At 33.9% G+C, this 24,993-nt stretch overlaps 1 protein-coding gene across 3 annotated transcripts in view; it reads left to right on the forward strand.

Annotated features, from left to right (window-relative positions):
* Positions 1 to 24,993, forward strand: part of LOC119605259 (protein vav) — a 68,287-nt gene continuing 43,294 nt past the window's right edge. The window contains exons 1-2 of one of the 3 annotated variants that reach the window (XM_037958252.1): positions 117 to 413; positions 584 to 1,183. In XM_037958252.1, the coding sequence (XP_037814180.1) occupies positions 866 to 1,183 (318 nt within the window). In that variant the 5' untranslated portion in view covers positions 117 to 413; positions 584 to 865. Of the gene's footprint in view, positions 1,184 to 24,993 lie in introns of all 3 variants that reach the window. The other 2 variants (XM_037958253.1, XM_037958251.1) reach the window with 2 other exon arrangements.

Genomic DNA, 24,993 nt, shown 5'->3' on the forward strand with positions numbered 1-24,993 from the left:
AGTAAGAATTTCTATACAAAACAGAATAGACGATATGAATTTTTTTTTAACATCGCGCAGTGATAATAAAATTAAGTGGAAATACAAGTGAAAATAAAAAAAGAAAAAAACAATCAAAAGAAAATTCCTGTACAGGGAAATTTTCATAGAATGCAAAGAAAATCTTAAAAAAGAGAGTGAAAATTGTTAAAAAAGCTACTGAAGGATATTTTGCTATCAAAAGCTGGGAAACATTCAAGCTGAAAGGACGCCTTGTATTCTGGCTGCGAATAAAATAGCTATAACCATTTTTTTTGGCGTTTAGATTAAAGCAGACAAAAGTTGTACAAAGTTTTTTTGCTATTTGATTTGTGATTTGATGATGATATTTTTTTATTGTTGTCTGTGGTGTATAAATTAAGTGTTAAATAAAAGTAAATCTAAGAAAGAAAAATAATTCAAATTTATGCAAAAAGTTAAACAAAATCTTGAAAAAATGTTAATTAAAATCGAAATTTAAAAAAGAAGTGTTATGAATAAAATGTTTACTACAATAGAAATTAATTAATTAATTGTAGTACTAAAGTGTATTGTAATTTTTTAGCTACTGCTACTATTAAGTGTTTTTGTTGTTGGTTAACTTAATTCCAAATAATTAATGAGCCACCACTACCATACAGCCAACTATATTTATTTAATAAATAAAAAAGAAAATTCTAAAAATATATTTGTTCCAAAAAAGCAAACAAAAAACAAACTGCAAAACAAATTGATAAAAAGAAACATTTGTTACTATTTTTATTAATTTTTCCCCGTGACCCTGTTAGAATATTTCTCTTGTCCCTCCGCCTTTCTCAAAAACTAACTGTCTGGTTTTTTTATAAAAATGGCCAACAATAGTTCCGGATCTAGTGTGGGCTCGGCAGCAGCTGCTACAGGCGTGGCCACTATGCCCGGAGTAAGTGGTGCTGTGGCTGCCGCCTTAAACAATTCCTCGAATAGTGATTTATGGCGTGAGTGTGTTGATTGGCTTACTCGCTGCCAGATCATACAACCAGATCATATGGCCAATGCTCCCACCTCGGAAATAAGGGTCTTAGCTTTGACTCTACGTGATGGTGTGTTGTTGTGCAATTTGGTTATGCATTTGGATCCCACCTGCATGGATGCCAGTCAAATGAATAGGCGACCACAAATGGCTCAGGTAAGTCGAATAAAAAATGGCAAATTTGCTTTTGAAATATAAAACTGATTCAGATTTTCTAATCAAAATTTTTAGTAAAAATCTGTGTTGTAGGTAATTTTCAAAGGTACTTTTAATCCAACCATAGATATAGATAGATAGATAGATGGATAGATAGATAGATCGATAGATAGATAGATAGATCTCGCTCGATAGATAGATCGATAGATAGATCGATAGCTAGCTCGCTCGCTCGCTAGCTAGCCTAGATCGCGCTAGATCGCTCGCTCGCTAGATAGATCGCTCGCTCTCGATCGCTCGATCCTCGCTCGCTCGCTCGCTCGCTCCTGTCGCTCGCTCGCTCGCTCTCGCTCGCTCGCTCGCTTCGCTCGCTCGCTCGCTCGCTCGCTGCTCGCTCGCTCGCTCGCTCGCTCGCTCGCTCGCTCGCTCGCTCGCTCGCTCGCTCGCTCGCTCGCTCGCTCGCTCGCTCGCTCGCTCGCTCGCTCTCGCTCGCTCGCTCGCTCGCTCGCTCGCTCGCTCGCTCGCTCGCTCGCTCGCTCGCTCGCTCGCTCGCTCGCTCGCTCGCTCGCTCGCTCGCTCGCTCGCTCGCTCGCTCTCTCGCTCTCTCGCTCGCTCGCTCTCGCTCGCTCGCTCGCTCGCTCGCTCGCTCGCTCGCTCGCTCGCTCGCTCGCTCGCTCTCTCGCTCGCTCGCTCGCTCGCTCGCTCGCTCGCTCGCTCGCTCGCTCGCTCGCTCGCTCGCTCGCTCGCTCGCTCGCTCGCTCGCTCCTCGCTCGCTCGCTCGCTCGCTCGCTCGCTCGCTCGCTCGCTCGCTCGCTCGCTCGCTCGCTCGCTCGCTCGCTCGCTCGCTCTCGCTCGCTCGCTCGCTCGCTCGCTCGCTCGCTCGCTCGCTCGCTCGCTCCTCGCTCGCTCGCTCGCTCGCTCGCTCGCTCGCTCGCTCGCTCGCTCGCTCGCTCTCTCGCTCGCTCGCTCGCTCGCGCTCGCTCGCTCGCTCGCTCGCTCGCTCGCTCGCTCGCTCGCTCGCTCGCTCGCTCGCTCGCTCGCTCGCTCGCTCGCTCGCTCGCTGCTCGCTCGCTCGCTCGCTCGCTCGCTCGCTCGCTCGCTCGCTCGCTCGCTCGCTCGCTCGCTCGCTCGCTCGCTCGCTCGCTCGCTCGCTCGCTCGCTCGCTCGCTCGCTCGCTCGCTCTCTCGCTCGCTCGCTCGCTCGCTCGCTCGCTCGCTCGCTCGCTCGCTCGCTCGCTCGCTCGCTCGCTCGCTCGCTCGCTCGCTCGCTCGCTCGCTCGCTCGCTCGCTCGCTCGCTCGCTCGCGCTCGCTCGCTCGCTCGCTCGCTCGCTCGCTCGCTCGCTCGCTCGCTCGCGCCTCGCTCGCTCGCTCGCTCGCTCGCTCGCTCTCTCGCTCGCTCGCTCGCTCGCTCGCTCGCTCGCTCGCTCGCTCGCTCGCTCGCTCGCTCGCTCGCTCGCTCGCTCGCTCGCTCTCTCGCTCGCTCGCTCTCGCTCGCTCGCTCGCTCGCTCTCTCGCTGCTCGCTCGCTCTCTCGCTCGCTCGCTCGCTCGCTCGCTCGCTCGCTCGCTCGCTCGCTCGCTCGCTCGCTCGCTCGCTCGCTCGCTCCTCTCGCTCGCTCGCTCGCTGCTCGCTCGCTCGTCTCGCTCGCTCGCTCGCTCGCTCGCTCGCTCGCTCGCTCGCTCGCTCGCTCGCTCGCTCGCTCGCTCGCTCGCTCGCTCGCTCGCTCGCTCGCTCGCTCGCTCGCTCGCTCGCTCGCTCTCTCGCTGCTCGCTCGCTCGCTCGCTCGCTCGCTCGCTCGCTCGCTCGCTCGCTCGCTCGCTCGCTCGCGCTCCGCTCGCTCGCTCGCTGCTCGCTCGCTCGCTCGCTCGCTCGCTCTCGCTCGCTCGCTCGCTGCTCGCTCGCTCGCTCGCTCGCTCGCTCGCTCGCTCGCTCGTCGCTCGCTCGCTCGCTCGCTCGCTCGCTCGCTCGCTCGCTCGCTCGCTCTCTCGCTCGCTCGCTCGCTCGCTCGCTCGCTCGCTCCTGCTCGCTCGCTCGCTCGCTCGCTCGCTCGCTCGCTCGCTCGCTCTCTCGCTCGCTCGCTCGCTCGCTCTCTCGCTCGCTCGCTCCTCGCTCGCTCCTCGCTCGCTCGCTCGCCCGCCCGCTCGTTTTCGCTCGTTTTCCCTCCTTCTGCCCTTCTCCTTCGCCCTCTTCCTCCTTTCCTTCCCCTTCTTTCTTTTCTTTCGTGTTTCCCTTTTCTCTGTTTTCGTTCTTCCTCCCCTCCCCTTCCCCCTCTCTTGCCCCTCCTTCCTCCCCCTTTTCTTTCCCCCCTCCCTTTCCTTTGTCTCTTCTCCCCTCCCTTTCTGCCCTCCCGCTCTTCCGCCCCCTCTTTCTCTCCCCCCTTCCTGTCCCTCTCCCTTTTCCCCCCCCTCCTTTTGTCCTCCCCCTTTCCCCTCCCCCCCCCCCTACCCCCCTTGTCAAAGGCATTAAGAATGTTGTACATACAAATGACAACAGTAGTCGATGAACACTAGTATTAAAACATCAAAATCATTTATTCTCTTTTGACTTAACTTAAAATAAATGAATAGTACACCCAAAAAAATGTCACCTTTAAATAAATATTTACCCAAAAACAAGGTAACACAACAGACAAATGGCATTTAGTCTCCAAACATAAAATACAACAAGAAGAAAGTAGCAGCAAAAAACCACCACCAACAACACTCCAAAATAAAACAAATATTGTACAGATACAGACGCATCCAACCACAACGCCCCACAGAGAATAATCGATGCTAAGAGGGGTAGTGGGAGGCATAAACAATGACGAAGTAAAAGACATTATTGAAGATGATGACGATGCTGTTGAAGAAAGTTTGTTTGATTCTTAAACTAAATTCTGACACATTAACCTTTGTACGCGAGTATAGGGCATGAAAATATACATTTGTACTTAGACAAAAAAGAAAAAAAAATCATACGCACAAGAGCATAATTAAGAATTTTGTTGAGTGAGAGCTGTAAGGCTATGGATAAAGGCCTTCATTTTAATTATTCAACTTTTTGTGTCCTACTTATGGGATTTAGAACTATAGTTTGATGAATTCCAATCGAATTTTGAACTATGTCTCATGTTATTATTTTAGTCAAATATTGATCCATGACTTTATCTCATGCTTATTATAAGGCCTTTTGTAAGGCCCTTAATTTTCACCGGAAATTTAATCATTTATACAAAACATATTCTAACATACATTTAATAAAACTGCCTAGATAATAAAATTGATATTTATTGATGTAGTATTTGAGTATTAAATTAAGAAATATATGGAGTGATTGTGAGTGAAATAGACGGATAAATATTTTGCCCCCAAATTAAAGGAAATATGTTTGAAGTGGAAATTTTCTTAAGCGGCTTAAAAAATGGGCAACGAGAAAAACCACTCACCAAATTTTTAGGCATTTATTTTAAAAATTATTATTAAAATATTGAATAGAATCCAATATTAAACTTGTTTCTAAACAACTTGCTTTACATCTATAATTTGATGGTGAATGAATATAGGTACTCTCTAGATCTACTAAGAATTTAGAAAGGCCATAGGAACTCACTAGAGTATATACCTAGTAATGTTAAATGTGTATTTAAAGCGATTATTAAAACAATAATGCTGAATGAGATAGTCGTCTGGTGACATTCCCTTGGAAAAACTTCAAACAGGAACTCAACTCACAATAAGATATTTTTGTCTTTTAAAATCTAGTTTCGGTATCATATCTCTACAGAGTCCTATAAATCTTCTTCTATAACTATCGACTACTTCCATGTCTATACTGATGGACCAAAAACAAATAGAGGAAGTTGGCGGCATCTTCCTTTAGACTTAAAGCAGACTCAAGAAGAAATATCGTCGATAAAAACTATATGAAAATTACATTGATAGTTATGCGGGTCGTCTCTAAACGAAATGAAGATACATTCATTAATCACTCTTATTTGTGTAAAGGGACACATAGGCGAAAGCTGGAAACATGATGGCTGCATTAGTCTCAGAATAGTTCTCGATTTTAAAAAATTATATCTTTGATTAGGACGGCTCAAAACCTCCTATCTCTTAGTTCTCAGCAGATCGCGGTTATCCACTTTGACCTCAGTTAGTTCTGTCACTTCTATACAATCCGATTAGTTGACTGTTTTCATAAGCATCAAACATTGGCCAAATAGTCTTGGAGAACTTGCAATTTGCACTAATGTTTCAGGATTTTCTAATACTAGTGACTTATGGAAGACTTTCTATATGAACAAGGAATAAGTCGTTGAATTTTAGCTATTCTATTTATTGCTAAACTTTCTAATTGAGTTGTGACCAAGTATCGTACCCAATAAAGACTTCTGCGTATCAAGTTTGATACAACTTTCAATCCAACCAAATGTTCGAAGATTAATTGGTGTTGTCACTGTTTATTAAAAAGTTTAAAGTAGAACCTCATCTATGTAAGACTTTATTACTCTATATGTTCATGGTTTCCATACCTTTCCATTTATTGGTAAACTTTATAATTGAGTTGTGACCATATAATACATTTTAACAGTCGGAAGATGACACCGACTACCTTTCTGTTATGAAACCCAAAAAAGTCTGGAGGGTTACAAGTGCTCTTTTATAAAAGACTCAGATAATCAGGAAAAGAAATGCTACTTTCGGAGTCCGGGTCATCCGGGGCCATATCTTTGTGTATTTTATCTCAGTGTAATCTCAGTTTTACAAAACCTATAATTGGAGGACCAGAGCTGGTAACTTGACTGCAGATCAGTGCACTAAATCACTTTCAGGGTTCACTTGACAAACAAGTGTATCCTCAGATGGGTAGACAGTTTGACTTCGGTTCAGGAATGAGCTGGAGTTAACAATCTTAAGTGGATTGCTTTTGGACTAAGTCGAACCGTCTCTGCTGCATTTGGAGTCGTTAAGCAATTGTTTTGAATTAATAAGGCCTGAAGCTATATAATACCAGGTCTAGTGGATCGAGCAACGCTGTATAGCAGAAAAGCATTAAATATCTCTATAATCTGCGCGCAGCAAAAAGTGTGGAAATATTACGTTTAACCTTTTATACTTAAAGATTGAAGCATTAAGGGTCATGAAACACTTTAGCGATATACAAACTTCTTTTAACAGTTTGGTGGGGAAACTTTTGAAAATTGCCTCTTAAGGACTGTAGAAAAACCATAAATTGGATTGAAAATGGACTTGATAAGAACTATAATTGATGACGTGAAAAGATCATGTGTTGGCAGTTGTTATACTAAGCTTAAAGCTGTTGAACTTTTCAGCTAACAATTCGCAATCTTCATCTACAGTTCCCTACAGAAACTTGAGAAAATGTCTTAATACAAAGAACTCTCCGAAAGATTACGAAAAAGACATACTAATGTCGAAAGCTCAAGCCATAGTGTAGTTTTGAAGCGACAACCTTGCGCAAATGACTAGTGACTTATGGAAGACTTTCTATCTGAGCAAGGTATCATTTTAAAAGCTAAAAAAGTGGAATTTTTGTTATTCCATTTATTGGTAAACTTTCTAATTCAGTTGTGACCATGTATCGTACCCAATAAAGTTTTCAGTCTTATGCGTATCTAGTTTGATCCAACTTTCAATCCGCCCAAATGTTCAAAGATTAATTGGTATTACAAAAAAAATTTAAAGTAGAACCTCATATATGTGAGACTTCATTATTCTATATGTTCATGGTCTTCATACCCAACACAATCCGATATAAAACGGTTCTAATCTTTAACAGTCATTTACAAGAATGTACTATGAGACATTGTCTTAAATTCTGCTTCACAATCGCCATAACCATTTGTGACGTGTTTTAAAATCAATTCCATAGTTTTCCACATTTCTAAGACATAAGCAGGGAGTACGTTGAATTAGTCTAGGAACAAACTTTGCACACAGTTTTTTCGGTTTCAATCTATTTATCGCTATTTGTAGACTCTTTTGTGGGTTTAAGACTAAGGTATATTTTCTATAGCAAGTCTTAGCAAGTTTCTGCTCGCCACTTTCAGGTCATATAGTATTAACAAAACTGTCTGTTGCGTCTGTCTTCCTATAGTTTCATGACATTCATTTATGGCCTTCCACCAATGAATTGTATTGAATTGGTCCTTCGTAAAGCATATCAAAATTTGCAGGATCATACTTTCGTTAAAGAATTATTTGCTTTAAAGGTCAGCATTCTGATTTTTCCAGAAAGGAATAACAATATTTTAAGTTTTTCTATGTAATGATATGAACTTCTTTTTCGTTTCTTTGGAAGTTGTTTTTTTTTTCTAGTGTTACATTTTTATTATTATTTTATTATTCCTTAAAAAAAAACATAATTTGTTGAATATTTCTACATGAACTATTTCATGTAAATATTTACATAAAATTTTACTCAATTTGTTTAAGTTGTAAAAAATGTCTACGTTTTATTAGCAAATCATTGAAAAATATTTTTTTTGTTTCTGTGCAATTAATAAAAATAAACAAAAAATATTATTAAGAATTCAAGACATCAAGTATAAAATACAAACAGAGTGAGCAAAAAAAAAAAAAAAAAAACAAATAATTTTGCCAACTGTAAATGTAGAAAAATTGTGTTATTCACATTAATATAAAAAAAATAATAATAATTGTAGTTATTTATGGTATTTACATAAATATTTATTTTCTTTAGTAATTTTTGTTGTGATTATCATTATCCATAAAAAGGAACACGTTAAATATTTTGCGCTCAAATTAATTCTGGCGAAATTGTAAAAACTAAAGAATTTTGATTTTTTTGCAATTAAGGGGGTTCACAAAGAAAAGATTTTTGTTATAGGATAGTTTTAGGGAATTTTGGGAATAAGAACTATAATTGATAATTGTTGAAAGATCTAAAAAAATCTCTTTATTTCCTGTAATTACCAGGCACAATTACCCCATAATTTCTTCCTACTAGATATGTAATTTAAAGGATGCATGTTATATCAGATTGGACAGAATAAATCTAAACCACCACCAGACTTATTATGCGTTACTTTACCAGAGTCTATGCTAGGAATCGAACCCATGAGAACCAGAATGACAGACTAATAAACTCTATACTGGATCCATTCTATTAAATTTCATCAAATGCTTTTATTAAAACTTTATACTTTAAGAAATGTTTAACCTTAAACCCTGCAGGCTTATTTTTTCAATTGATTTGAGACATAATATTCTTAATGTTGAAACTTTTTAAACTAATGTAAGGTAGTATTCCTAAAAGGTGTTCCGTGGACCCCTGGGGTCCCATAGCCATAGTGTGATGTTAAATTAAGGGATTATTTAAAAATTATACTTTTTATTTGTTAATTTAATGCAAAACTTCTATCTAGCAGTCCGTTGGCCTTATGGGGCCTGTAGTTATATTCCAAGGATCCAGAAATTTGCCTAATTACTGGATTATTTAAAATATTAAATTTGCTATACATTTTTGAAAATTATATTTCTTTAATGAAAGCGAAAATTTACCTATAACGGTCCACAGACCCCTAGGGGTGCGTAGTCTCTTTACGGTTGTTAAAAAAGTGCCAACATTCCAGTTCCTCTAAAATTTTTCTAACATTTCGATTATTTAAAAATTTGTATATAAAAGTTACCAAATGGTGGTTAATGGACCCCTTAGGGATTGATAATATTGTATAATTAATGGATCATTTATAAATAAGTGTTTTTTAATACTTTTAAATATAATAAGATCCCAGATAAAGGTCTGTGAACCCCTAGGAGCTTCCGTAGCTTCATTCTACGGATTCAAAAAGTCTAATGATTTGAAAAATAGTATTTTTTCTTTTTAAACTTTAAGTAAAAGTTTCCAAATGGCGGTCTGTGGATCCCTAGAGTTCTGCTCCCATAGTCCAAGTGCTCAAAAACTAATATAACGAGTAGATCATTTGAAAAATTTTCCATTTACACACTTCTTAGTTAATACACATTTTTATACCCACCATCAAAAAAGATGGGGGGTATATTGATTTTGTCATTCCGTTTGTAACACATAGAAATATTGGTCATAGACCCACAAAAGTATATATATTCTGGGTCCTCATTAAATTCTAAGACGATCTAGCCATGTCTGTCCGCCCGTCCGTCTGTCTGTCTGTTGAAAGCACGATAGAATCCGAGTGGAAAGAGCTAGAGGGTTGGAATTTCACATAAATATTTCTTATAGGTAAGGTTTGTTTGGTATTGAAAATGGGCAATATGGGTCCACGTTTTCGGATAGCCCCCATACAAGTGGCCCCTCGAAAAGCAGCTTTAACAGCCATAACTTGTTTAAAAATACAAATATAGCCATGAAATTCGACATAAGTAAGTTTCTTATGATCCAAAATCAATATGCGAAATTTTATGAGGATCGGTTCATAATTGACCCTACCCCCCATATAAGGTCCCCTTCAGAAAATGACTTTAACGCTCATTACTGGCTTAAAAATACTAGTATATAGATGAAATTCGACATAAGTAAGTTTAATTCGAGTCAAAATCTATCTAAAAAATTTTATGAGGATCGGTCCATGATTGACCCTACCCCTCATATAAGGTCCCCTTCAGAAAATTACTTTAACGCTTATAACTGGCCTAAATATACGAGTATATAGATGAAATTCGACATAAGTAAGTTTCATTCGAGTCAAACGAGGTTTGATGGTGGGTATATAAGATTCGGCATAGCCGAATATAACACTCTTACTTGTTGAAACTCATATTTCCTTATTTAAAGCAACATTTTTCAAATGGCGGTCTGTGGACTCACGCGAGCCACATTTCATATAAAATGCAATATTTTTACATTCTTTTAAACTGACTTTTCTTTATTTGAAGTAAAAGTTTCCAAATGGCGGTTTGTGGATCCCTAGGGGTCTGTAGCCACAATGTAAGAGTTCAACAACTTCTATAACTAGTGGATTATTTAAAAATTTTTACACACATTTCAGACTAATACACATTTCTGAAACCCATATGTCTTTATTTAAAGCAAAAGATCGTAAATTGCGGTCTGTAGACCCCTAGGGGTCTGAAACCACATAATTGGGGTTTAAAACTGAAAAATTTATAAATTAACGTTTTATAACTTTTTGAATATAATATTTATTTATTTAAAGTAAAAGTCCCAAATAGAGACTGTGAACCCCTAGGGGTTTCATAACCACATTCCAGTATTTCCTCCGCAAAAGAAAGCCCTAGTTGCTATTTAATATTATAAAGCCTTGATTTATCGGCCTCAATATTAATCTCTTGAAATGTTATTAAGAGACTTTCCTTAACTGTAATGATGACCCGAATAAAATTAAATAAACAAAATTTCCATAACGAATCAAATTTTATTTCATTTTAACTTCAAGTGATCACTTAACGCATGTGAATAGAAATTATTTTCAAATTTATGTTGAATTCAAATTAAAAAAAATTTACAAAGAACATTTAGAAAATTTCACTTTGAGTTTTATATTCGTCTCACAAAAATAACGAAAATGAGAAAAAAAATATATATAATAAAACCACTTGTGACTGAGTGCCAGCCGGCCTACCTATCAACCAAACAGCCAATTTGCTTGGCAACCAAGAAACAAAACAAAAAACTCTAATTCATTCATTCATTCATCCATCCATCTCCAACCAACTCTGTCAAATGTTTATCCTGTGTCTGTTATTAGTAACGCTTGTTGATTTCATAAAAACGTTCTCTTACTCTTTAGTCGTCGACGTTGTCGTCCTAAAAAAATGTATGAATAAGGATGGATGAGTGCCTTCTTTATTGTTTGCTGCTGTTGTAATGGTACAGTCCTGTTTCGCGTTTTGATTATGATGATGATAATGATGATGTTTGGTGGACGCAAGTAGAAAAGTTTATTATTCCGAATAAACAAACAACAAACCTTTAACAATTCGTCATTTTATGTTAATTCATATGTCTTCTTTATTCTTTCCCTGATTTTTATTTTTAATTCGTCCTCTTGTTTCTAAAAAGGCGAAGTATGATAGTAATAATTTTGAAGACATTTTGTTTAACCAGGCATGTTAGGAAAATAGTCACTCTCTTCCTTAATCTAAGCTCGTTAAGTTTCTATTCTATCTTTAAATCTCTATAATGTCGTTATATTTTTGAATTATGCCCTATTAAACTGCACGCAATGTTTACTCCTATTGTCATAATTTCAATGACCTTTAGTTTGTCCTTGGTTCTCTTGGTAGCAGAAATATATCTTCCATTAACTGCCTAGAAACATTTCATCAAATAACTGTTATAGTAATTATCAAGGTTATTCTTTTAAGGAAAAAATAAGTTAGTTCATCGATTGAAAGTCCCTTGGGACATTTTCATCAATGCCAAAAATAAGTCATATAAAAACGTGTTAAGAAGAAATTGAAACCAAATTCTTCCGCTTATCGACTACATGCAATTGTCATTTGCGCAAGGTTGTCGCTTAAAAACTTCACTATGGCTTAAGCTTTCGACATTAGTATGTCTATTTCGTAATCTTTCGGAGAGTTCTTTGTTTTAAGAAATGTTCTCAAGTTTCTGTAGGGAACTGTAGATGAAGATTGCGAATTGCTAGCTGAAAAGTTCAAGAGCTTTTAGCTTAATATAACAACTGCCAACACATGATCTTTTCACGTCATCAATTATAGTTCTTATCAAGTCCATTTTCAATCCAATTTATGGTTTTTCTACAGTCCTTAAGAGGCAATTTTCAAAAGTTTCCCCTACCAAACTGTTAAAAGAAGTTTGTATATCGCTAAAGTGTTTCATGACCCTTAATGCTTCAATCTTTAAGGATAAATATAATAAAATATAATATTTCCACACTTTTTGCTGCGCTCAGATTATAGAGAAATTTAATTGTTTTCTGTAATACCGCGTTGCTCGATCCACTAAACCTGATATTATATAGCTTCAGGCCTTATTAATTCAAACAATTGCTCAACGATTTTAAATGGAGCAGAGACGGTTCGCCTTAGTCCAAAAGCAATCCACTTATGATTTATAGCTTGATTCATAGCTTGAACCGAATTCAAACTGTCTACCCATCTGAGTATACACTTGTTTGTCAAGTGAACCCTGAAAGTGATTTAGTGCATTGATCTGCAGTCAAGTTACCAGCTCTGGTCCTCCAATTTTAGGTTTTGTTAAACTGAGATTACACTGAGATAAAATACACAAAGATATGGCCCGGGATGACCCGGACTCCGAAAGTAGCATTTCTTTTCCTGATTACCTGAGTCTTTTATAAAAGAACACTTGTAGCCCTCCAGACTTTTTTTGGTTTCATAACAGAAAGGTAGTCGGTGTCATCTTCCGACTGTAAAATGCATTGCCTTTCCTTTAACTTCCGTATAACTTCTCCATCGGTCATATAAAGGATTAATCAACTCCGCGAGGCCTTGCTCAGTTAATCTTCCGATCTAGAAGGTAGTGCTAACCAGCTGAAGTGGAATGTACGTATGAATAGTTATGATCTCAACAGGTGCAGTGGTGCTCTGAAATTGGGTTTCCACCAAAGTACATAGGTTTTCATTAGAAGGGGGTTTCTTTGAAATCAGACGTCGAACACTATGCTCTCTAATATCAGTAGAAAGTATCCTAGATTTGAAAATCTTCACCAGTGCAAATTTAGACAAGACCGAGAACCCAAAGCTACAAATTATCTCATAACATATAGAAAGAGGTTCGACTCTTTTATCAAATCCTTCTTGTACTATTAGTTCACAATTGGCGCTTAGAAAATTGAACTTCGCCTTAAGAAGTGACTTCTTCAGCTTTAGTAATTTAAACATCATTGACGAAAAAGGTGAGCAAGCATCAAGGAACGACTCCTACCAGGTAGACCCTAAAGATGTATCAGTCTCTTCTTGGATTTGGAATACACATCATCTCTCTCTCCCCTTAAATGATTGAAAATAATAAGCCAAGCACGTTTCTTCAGCATTTTATGATGAAAAGCTTAAGAACTAAGATGCTCGATTTAAATTTTCTTGGAAATTCAGAAACACAAAAATATTCTTAAATATCATTAAATTTTAAAACAATTCTTAACAACAAATCCCCTAAATATCTATGCAGAGTTATATTATTATCATACTATATCAAATTCATACACAACTCCCCAACAACTTTAATTACAAAAGAATGACCAAATATTCAACAGTTTAACTATAATCTCTTAAATATTCAACAACTATGCACTACATCATACATCACAAACATCCTCTATGCGTTTCGTATGAATAGACGAACGTTTTGAAATTTATATTTATTGTATGCAGCAATTCTTGTTGTTTATCCTGATAACTTTAACAAAATAGAATGGAACAATATAGCTTTTATATAAAACCCATGATATTTACATGTGTACATATGAATGTATGAACATTTGTATGCACTGTTCATTTAGTACCGGGGCATTATATAGATATTTAGGTTCCTTTTGTATACATATGTGAAAAGTATTTGTTTTTGTACTTTTTGTTTTTTTTTTTTTTTTTGTTAAAATACAGCCTGGAAAAATGATACTGGTGACACACAATCGCCAACAATGTCTAACTGCACAATGGGTGTATGTAATATATGTATATTGGTTGTTTGTGTTTAAGAAAAAATGAAAAGGGAAACAAATAATATCAGAAACTTTGACGCAGTTGTTTTAGTCTTTAGCACCATCATCATTGTCGTCGTCATCATGATGATGTTTGTTGGTGGTTTCAAAGTTTGTCAAAGTTCTCCTACAAACTGTATTGTTATCAGGAATGGAAAATTTAATGCTTTTGTACTTTTTGACATTTTAAAACCACATACATATATACATACATAAATACGTTTTCTATATCAGTAGATTATTCCATAGAATAGTCCATGGAGCTGTCTATTTACTAGTCAATGGCTAGACTACTGACTAGTCTAATGATTAGAAAATATATTAATCTACGGAACATTCTATTGACTAGTTTGTAGAAACTTCTTTTGAATAGTCTATGGACTAATCAATTGAGTAGTCAATGAAGTAATTTAATGAATAGACCATTGAGTAGTTGACTAGTCTGTTGACTAGTCTATTGGCTAGTCTATTGACTAGTCTGTTGACTAGTCTATTGGCTAGTCTATTGACTAGTCTGTTGACTAGTCTATTGGCTAGTCTATTGACTAGTCTGTTGACTAGTCTATAGACTAATCTGTTGACTTGTCTATTGACTAGTCTGTTGAATAGCCTAGACCATAGACTAGTCTATTGATTAGTCTATGGACTAGTCCATATACTAGTCTATGGTCTAGTCTTTTGACTAATATGTTGACTAGTCAATAGACTATCCTTTATTATAGTCTATTGACTAGTCCATTGTCTAGTATATTGATTCAACAATTAAATAGTATATTAAGTAATCTATTAACTAGTCTTTTAACTAATCTATTAACTAGTCTACTGACTAATATGTTCACTAGTCTGTTGTTTAGTCTATGTGTTAGTTTAGATTGATTAGACTATGATAAACATCGAAAAGCCGTTTAGTACTTTTAATCCTAAAAGTGGCAACAAAAAAAGTACTATTTCAAAACTTCAATTTTCCAAGCCTGATTCTTATCCATTATATGTTTAACTATTCAGATTTTATTCTCGAGTCTTTTCAATGATGTTGGTTTGGTTTTTTTCATTTGCATAATGGGTGCAACAGTGGTAAATAATAAAATAATAATAAAAATAATAATAAAAATAATAAAAAGCTGCATCAGCAAGGAGACGGAGAGACATTTAGTTTTTTAATTTAAAACCCCTGTGGGAAATTTCTTACATGTCCATATGGAAAAATATTGATAGAAATCTACAAACACTTTCATTCACTTAAATAAACCATCATTCACTTATTTACATTGCAAGACAAAGCAGCAGTTGTAAGCAATAACTTATAAACAAACTTAATTGCAGTATCACTAATATTCAGGCATATCACAGATTTTGTGCAAAAGTGAATTTACGATATCATAAGTATTAAGGATGATTTGTCTTGCTGACATTTCTTCAATTATAAAAGATAATCAGATGCATGGAACTGTTAGAAATTTTGAAAAAGTATGAAAGTAAATTTCCAACCGGGTATTCAGATTCCTATATGTATGCTTAGCCACTGTAAGCCATTTACAAGATACAAATGTTGATGGTTATTTTGTTGTGTTTGGTTACATTTTCATTATACAATTTTTAATCTTTCTTCTTCTTTTTTTTTTGCTGTTGTTATTTTGTTTTCATTTTTTATTTGTTTTATTTTTCTTTTCTCTTTCACTGTATACAAAAATTGTATTGTTTAGGTCTGTAGTACGTTGACTGATAAACGGAAGGAAGTTGAGTTTTGCATAAAAATAGAAACGTTTAAATACAATGAATGATATATACTTACAAAATAAAAAAAAATGCTTAGATAACAAAAAATACAAAAAAAAAAAACGAAGTCGACGAAAAAAAAAGCAACAAAAAATAAATTGTCGCCATTCATATTCATACGTTCGCACTTTTTTAACACTCATGGTTAAAATATATGAGTACAATAGAAATTATTGTAAGTTTTCTACTACAATTTTTTTATACTTTTTTAAAGGAATGGAGTTTTGTTATGAAATTTGTCTGCAGAGATTTTTCAAAGATAAATTTTTCAAAATCTATAAATTTTTAAAAAAATTTAGATTTTATTGGATATTTTTAAAAATTTTGGATTTTGTTAAAAATTTTTGTTAAATAAAATTTTTCCGAAAATTTACAAAAAATCAATATTTTATTAAAAATTTAAGAAAAAACTAAATTTTATCGAAAAATTAAAAAAAATAAAAATTTTCGAAAAATCCAAAAATTGGTTGAAAATTTAAGAAAAGTATAAATTTCATTGAAAAATTATAAAAAAATAAAATTTTGGAAAAATTAAAATTTTTTTTTTTTAATAATTTGTTTTCAAAAATTTAAGAAAAATCCAAAATTTGTTGAAAATTTAAGACAAATATAAATTTCATCGAAAAATTATAAAAAATAAAATTTAAAAAAATTAAAATTTTTTAAAAATATTTTTTTTTTTCAAAAATTTACGAAAAATTAAAATTTTGTTAAAAATTTAAGAAAAATATAAATTTGTTTAAAAAATTATGAAAAATAAATTTTCGAAAAAATATAGTATTTATCATTAATTTTCGAAAAATTTAATTTTTATTGAAAATTTCATTATAAATTTACGAAAAATTTAAATTTTATTCCAAAAATGAACTGAGTTTAAATCAAAAACTTTACAAAAGTGACAATTTTCCAAAACAAGTTCAATCGAAATTCTTCGAAAAAAGATTTTTTATTATAATTTTTCGAATTATAAAATATTTTTTGTAAAAATTTCAAATAATTAAAATTTTACACAAAATCTATATTTTATTAAAAGTTTGGAAAAATAAAGTTTTTATCCCAAATTGTCCAGGACACTAGAGTTATATTTATAAATATAAATAATGTCTTTATCGAAAATTTTTAAAAAATTTACGAAAAATATAGAATTTTCTTAAGAAAAGTTTGACATGAAAGAAACAATAAAAATTTTGCATTAAAAGAGAAAAAATTTTTTGAGAAAAGTTTTCTCATTGAGAAAGATAATTTTTTAACAAAATTTTATACTAAAAGAGAGATCTATTCTAAAGAAAATTTTGCTTTAAAAGAGTTTTCTTTTCTTAAGAAAAGTTTGCCGAAAAAGAGACAATTTTTCTTAAGAAAAGTCTGCCGAAAGAGAGAAAATTGTTCTTAAGAAAAGTCTGCCGAAAGAGAGAAAATTTTACTTAACAAAATTTTAACTAAAAGTGAGAACTGTTCTTATGAAAAATTTTGCTCTAAAAGAGACATCTTTACTTTGAGAAAAGTTTTCTCATTGAGAAAGAGAATTTTTTAACAAAAGTTTATACTTAAAGGGAGAACTATTTTGAAGAAAAATTTGCTCCAAAAGAGACATCTTTTCTTAAGAAAAGTTTGCCGAAAAAGAGAAAATTTTTCTTAAGAAAAGTCTAACGAAAGAGTGAAAATTTTTCTTAATAAAATTTTAACTAAAAGTGAGAACTATTCTTATGAAAAATTTGCTCTAAAAGAGACATCTTTTCCTAAGAAAAGTTTGTTCTAAAAGAGAAAATTTTTCTTAAGAAAAGTTTGTGCTAAAAGAGAAAATTTTTCTTAAGAAAAGTTTGTTCTAAAAGATACAACAAGAAAAGTTTTCCTTAACCCTTTCAGGGTCAAAAATAATTTATGTCTAGAAAAAAACTTGAAAACTTATATTTAAGATAATTTGAGTATGCTGAATCCGGGAAAAATAATATTTTTTGAATTTGAGTTTTCCCTAGTGAATTATAGAAGGTCAAAGTTAAATGTCGAATATATTCGACATTCGAAAAACAGTCTCCAAAAAGTACCACCAATATTTTTTATGATTTTTTTTTTTGTAAAATGTCTTCTTAAACTTCTTTCAATACAATACAATTTAAATCTGCATAGTCCGATCTCCTAAAATACAATTTTTGGCCATTAAATGAAGCTGTTTTTTAAACGTTGTTAAAAAGCACTTTTTAAAAAGTTGTCATAAGTGACAATTTCTTAAAATCTGATTTTTAAATACTTTTAAAATACGGAAGATCTTTCAAAATCTCAATTATAAATATAATAAAGTCTTCATTTTCATCTAAAAGAAAAAAATTAAAACTAAAGTTAAATATTATACCCAAAAAATGCTTAAAAACAGAGTCTATTGTAATGTCGAATATATTCGACAAAACCACGGAAAGGGTTAAAATACATAACTTTCCTAAAAAGAGAAAATTTTCTTAGGAAAAGTTTGTGCTTAAAGAGACAACTTTTCCGTAGAAAAATTTGCTCTAAAACACACAACTTTTCTTAGGAAAAGTCCTTTAGCTTGTGCTAGTTAGTTTGAAAGGAGGATGTATATACATCAAATCCGAAGAAATACACCTAGGCCTCTATCGGGCCTGTTGTGCGCTCCTTAGCTTGTGCTAAAATAGACAATTTTTCTTAAGAATATAACTCCAATCGCTTGGTGAAATATTGAAGAATTGCTTTATTACTACCCAAAGCGTGAGCTTATTCCGATCGTAGCTATTCCGTACCTTAGAATAGCAACGATCGGTTGAAAATCAAACAATTAAAGAATGGCTTTCATTCATTCTTCTTTCTTGATTCTGAAGAAATTTTTTTTTATTGCTAAAAGTTTTTATTTAAGTATTTTATTTAAAAATATTCATCATTATCTTTCCTTATAATATTTACCCACTACTGTAAATATAATTTTGCAATAACTACTATATAGATATTTACATTATATGTATTTACGAACAAATACATTAACATATAGACAGTGAGCGATTATAATAAATATGATATGAGTATAATAATTATACACACGTACTAAGAAGTGCAAGCGACTTAATTAGTGCACACATTTTCAAGTTTAAAATCCAAAACAACACCAAAACTAACTTGATCTGGCAAATGAATAATAATTTTAGACCTAAAATATAAAAGGCAAATGCTAAATTCTACAAAAAATCGTTTTCTCTTGCAATTGTTCTCTTAACTGTTCCATTTTCGTAGAGTTCTTACTTATAAGGTCGGATCTATAAAGATTACCACTGAACACATTCAGTTACTTAGAACTACGGTAGACCTAAATTTATTGCCGTGAGATCATAGAACTAATAGGTAGACAAAATATTTTTGACCGGTTTACAAGACCTCAAAGTTTTTTGTTTTTTAGCTGAAATGAGTGCCCTAATCATTCCACTCGCATTACCCCTGTATTATATATTTTGAACTTGAACATTTTTTGTATAAGTATTACGGAGTGTATGCATTATAATTGTTACTTTGTTGTTGTTATTAATGTCTTTTTATTGTTGTTGAACATTTTTTCTGGAGCGGGGATGTTCAGTAACAAATTATAAAATAAATGTGTTGTATATCTTTTCAAATGTATGTATGTATATTATAACAAATGTTTTGTTAATACATTTTTCCTATGAAATGTGTCAAATTTATTATAAAACAAAAACATTTTATATATGTATTCACATATCTGCAATTTTAGTGTGGACTTATGTGATAAATAGGGGATTTTTCAGTTTTTACTTTTATGAACTTTTTAATAGGAAATTTTGGGTGTTATTTTAATCCTTTATTTTTATACCCAACACCAATATATGGGTATGTATATGCTGGTGTTTGTAGCACACACAAAAAAATATTGGTCCTACAACCACCCAGCAGTTCGGTCGGATAGTCCTGAACTCCCTAATTAACCTACCACATAGGGTTACACCTAGCCACCAACTGTCCAGGTGACTAGCTATTTTAACATGTGCTTGTCCTACGAGGAAGTCAATCGTCACCCCGTAGGTTACGATGAGGCAGACAAGTGCTTTTTAAGTGTCCCCTCTCTCGCTTACAAAGGGAACACTAAAGTGACGATTATCTTCACCCTCGTTTACAAAGAGTACATCCGTGACGAAAGACGAATTAGAGCCAACCAGTTGGTTAGAAGTTAGTGGAAATCACTGTCTTTTTCGGATGCATTGTCTCTTTGTCGAACTGCAGGGCACCTTATTAATCTGAATTAAGCTTTGTATGTCCGTCCGTCTACGTTAACTTTGTAGATAGCTTTTTTTTTAAGATAAAACTATGAAATTTGGTACACATATCATATATGATCCAGGGTAGTTAAATCAATGGTGAAATTTATGGAGAAGAATGCTTTGAAAATCAGATGAGTGTATGATTTCAGCCGTTATATTGTCCACACGGTATTTGACATCGATGAATGTCTCGTGCTTATCCGTGCAAAATAAGTTTTTTCCGATTAAGCTCTGAAGCCATTTTTTTCAAAACCAAATTAACAATTTAAAATCTATTTATAGGCATTAAATTAGCGGACTAAAGACTATTCCAATCCAAATTTTATTTCAATTGGTCAATTAGTTTTGAAGATATGAACGATTAAAAATTATTCGATTTTGGTTGGTTCAACCTTTAGACCAAAACATCATATTCTAGAGTTTTTCTTTAACAATTTGCTGAATTGTTCTCTGAATTCGGAAATCAAGTACCCATTGTACTGAAATCAAGTACAATTTGGGTTTAATTAAATTTTTTGCATTCTTAAATCAATATTATTTTGATATGAGTCAGGATTACTTAATTGATATGAGTATGGATTACTCTTTTCGTTTTTCGAGTATAGAAATGATAGGTAAAAGTTTGGTGAAAATGGGATTATATTTGACCCTAAGCCTCATATAGGCTTCTATTCTGAAAATAAGTTTTCCAATAAAAAACGTGATCGTAATACAATAAATCGGATTAATATGTGTGTTTTAATATAAAGTTCAATATAAATGAAAACGTAATTCATCTATTAATTTCCTTACTCTACGCTCGATAACAGACCTGAGGTCCCACTATAGTCCAGACTATAGACTAGACTATAGTCTAGACTATAGACTAGACTATAGTCCAGACTATAGACTAGACTATAGTCCAGACTATAGACTAGACTATAGTCCAGACTATAGACTAGACTATAGTCCAGACTATAGACTACACTATAGTCCAGACTATAGACTAGACTATAGTCCAGACTATAGACTAGAATATAGTCCAGACTATAGAATATCATATGGGCGGTCGGACATGCGGTGCCGGATATAAAAATCCTGCAAATGTATAAAGTGTAAATTCAACTTTCTAACATCAATAGCTTAATTAATTCAATCTTAATTAAATGAGAATATAATGCAGTATTAACACAACAATAACATTAGACCAGATACAGTGTTGAGGCATCATTAACATTCTAATTAAAACGAGACTATTCAAATCAATTTAATTTAATATCATAAAGACTTAACTTTGCAGTTGTTGTATACATACAAATAATCTTTTATTTCACTTCCGAGTATAGTGAAAGTATACATTTATAATAATAATATAATTTTAATAATTTAATTAATTAAATAAAATATAAAAACATTATAATAAAGCTAACATTTTCATTAAAGAATTTTCTACAAAACAAAAATGTCTATTGAAGTGAAGTCAGGTGTATGAATATTTCACACTTGTTTGCATTTAAATAGAAAAAATATGTTTATTTTACTTTTGTTGTTGCTATTGTGTTTATTGTTTTAGAGTCTAAAGGCGAAATGACTAATTGGCAATATGAGGGTCAAAATGTTGCTTCCAACAACAGCTGTTTACAATGAAAATCTTTTACATTAATGTGTTGTGGGAAAAACTTTATACAATTTTTTTTTTAATTGAATTGCAATTAAAATGTTAAAGAAGAAAAAAACACTTTTGTTTTATTGCTTGACATTGCGGGTAATACTTGGAAATTTTCCAATTGTTTTCAATCTAATTGCTGCATTCTTGAGGTTATTTACAAGCAATCTAAATAATAGGTTTGATTTAATTTAAAATTATATATTTTTTATTCTGATTAAAGTTTTGTGTTGAGACATTATTATAGTATCTGTAGTCCTGATTGTAAATTATACTATAGCCCAGACTATTGACTTAAGTCTACACTATAGCCCAGACAGGACGCTAGATCATAGTGCAATTTACAGAATACTTATCAGATCAGAGAATAGAATAAAAACTAGAATATACTATATACTAGACCATACTATAGACTAGACTATATAATAGGCTATAGTCCAAACTATAGACTGAGCTATAGAACAGACTATAGGCTAGACCTTGGCTAATAGGCTATAGTCTAAATTATAGACTAGACTATAGTCCAGACTTTAGAATAGGTTATACTCCAGACAAGACTATATTAATGATTATAGACTAGACTGTAGTGCACATTATAGACTAGACCAAGCTACAGAGTAGACTGGACTATATTCCAGACCGTAGACTGGACTATATTCCAGACTATACACTAGATTATAGTCCAGACTGTAGGATAGACTATAGTCCAGACTACAGGGTAGACTAAAGTCCAGACTATAGGGCAGACTACGTTCCAGACTATAGACTAGACTATAGTCCAGACTATAGACTTGACTATAGTCCAGAGTATAGTCCAGATTATAGACTAGACTATAGTCCAGACTATAGACTTGACTATAGACTATAGTCCAGACTATAGATTAGACTATAGTCCAGACTATAGTCCAGACTATAGACTCGACGATAGTCCAGACTATTGGCTAGACTAGACTATAGTCCAGACTATAGACCTGACTATAGTCCAGACTATAGTCCAGACTATAGACCTGACTATAGTCCAGACTATAGACCTGACTATAGTCCAGACTATAGACCTGACTATAGTCCAGACTATAGACTAGACTATAGTCCAGACTATAGACTTGAATATAGTCCAGACTATAGACTTGGAAATAGTCCAGACTATAGACTTCAATATAGTCCAGACTATAGACTTGGAAATAGTCCAGACTATAGTCCAGACTATAGACTTGACTATAGACTTGACTATAGACCAGACTATAGACCAGACTATAGACTTGACTATAGTCCAGACTATAGACTAGACTATAGACTAGACTATAGACTAGACTATAGACTAGATTATAGACTAGACTATAGACTAGACTATAGACTAGACTATAAACTAGACTATAGAATAGACTATAGACTAGACTATAGACTAGACTATAGACTAGACTATAGACTAGACTATAGACTAGACTATAGACTAGACTATAGACTAGACTATAGACTAGACTATAGACTAGACTATAGACTAGACTATAGACTAGACTATAGACTAGACTATAGACTAGACTATAGACTAGACTATAGACTAGACTATAGACTAGACTATAGACTAGACTATAGACTAGACTATAGACTAGACTATAGACTAGACTATAGACTAGACTATAGACTAGACTATAGACTAGACTATAGACTAGACTATAGACTAGACTATAGACTAGACTATAGACTAGACTATAGACTAGACTATAGACTAGACTATAGACTAGACTATAGACTAGACTATAGACTAGACTATAGACTAGACTATAGACTAGACTATAGACTAGACTATAGACTAGACTATAGACTAGACTATAGACTAGACTATAGACTAGACTATAGACTAGACTATAGACTAGACTATAGACTAGACTATAGACTAGACTATAGACTAGAGTATAGGCTACACTATAGACTAGACTATAGACTAGAGTATAGGCTACACTATAGACTAGACTATAGACTAGACTATAGACTAGACTATAGACTAGACTATAGACTAGACTATAGTCCAGACTGTAGACTAGACTAGACTATAGTCCAGACTATAGACTAGACTATAGTCCAGACTATTGAGTAGACTATAGACTATATACAAGTTAATGCTACAATATACTTGAAGCTATCTATACTGTAGTTCAAACTAAAAACTATACTATTGTCTAAACTAGTATATAGTGCAGACTTTAGGCCAGATTATATACTACTCTTCAACCCAGACTAGATTTCAAACTTCATTAGTTTAGACTATAGTCCAAACTATACAATTACATTTAACAATGTTGCAACTAATATTGTATGCATTTAATGGATTAAGCAATTCAGCCATTACTTTACTATATAGTATTTCCATATGTTGCAGATGCTATGCAGTAGCCATTAAAAAGTTCTGTAAGTTCTTTAATGCAAATCATTATCAAGATTTTTTCCGAACAGTAAATGTCAACACTTTTGCTGCAGTCAATCCTTCAGTAAATAAAGCATAATAAAAAAATTTCATTAAAACTAAATGTAAACGTACTAGAACTTTGAAAACTAATTTAAATAAAAGTGTCATTTATTTCAAATAGACAAAAGTTAAATTAACTTTAACTGGTAAAAATAATCTTTTAATAGACAATAAAAATAAAACGCGAGGGAGAGCGAGAGAGAGACCAAAAAGAAAAAACACTTTAATTGTTTTCAATTAAATCCGCAATAGTTTGTTTTTTATTACACGAATGTGGTGGCATCAATTACCTACAAAACATTAGGCGACTATAGAGAATTTTTCCAACATCGAATATTATTTGTTTGATTAAATTCAATTTGAATTTAGAATGAGCCAAGAAATTCCAATTAAAGCTAGTTTTTACCAGTTGGGGTTTGTCAGAAATTTCTAGTGAAAACTGATATTAACTAAATAAGTGATCAATAAAGAGTAGAAAATTCTAAAGATATGATCATAAGAAAATTCCTAAATAGTTAGTTTTTTATACTGTTAGTCTATGATCACTTTTATTCTTCTGCCAAATTGGTTTAAATGACCCTTTCATATGAGAATCGATATCTCATAAAAGCGATCACAGTTAATTTTATTCCCTGTAATATATTTTTTTGCAATTATTCTTTCTACTCTTTATAACTTTTCATTGAAAATTAATTATCTTGTTTTATTTATTATTGTAAAATTTTAATTTCATTAAATTAAGGTAATTTATTTATTTGCCATATTCAAACAATTCATCTGTTACATTTCCCCAAATTTCCTTGTAAATTCCTAATGGTAATCTTTAAAAAAAAAACAACAAATTGCTTTTATTAATTTTTATTATTATTATACACATGTTGTTTTGTTGTTGTTACTATGTCCATAGTTATTCGAGTATTGGTCTACCATCAAATACAAATAATAAACCCTGACCTTTTATTTAATGTCTCCACTAGAAATGACAAGGACACTTGTGTTTTTT

The sequence above is a fragment of the Lucilia sericata genome, unplaced genomic scaffold (assembly GCF_015586225.1).
Source record: "Lucilia sericata isolate MDLA Ls3-8-SP2 unplaced genomic scaffold, ASM1558622v1 Contig000469F_arrow, whole genome shotgun sequence".
Lineage (NCBI taxonomy): Eukaryota > Metazoa > Arthropoda > Insecta > Diptera > Calliphoridae > Lucilia > Lucilia sericata.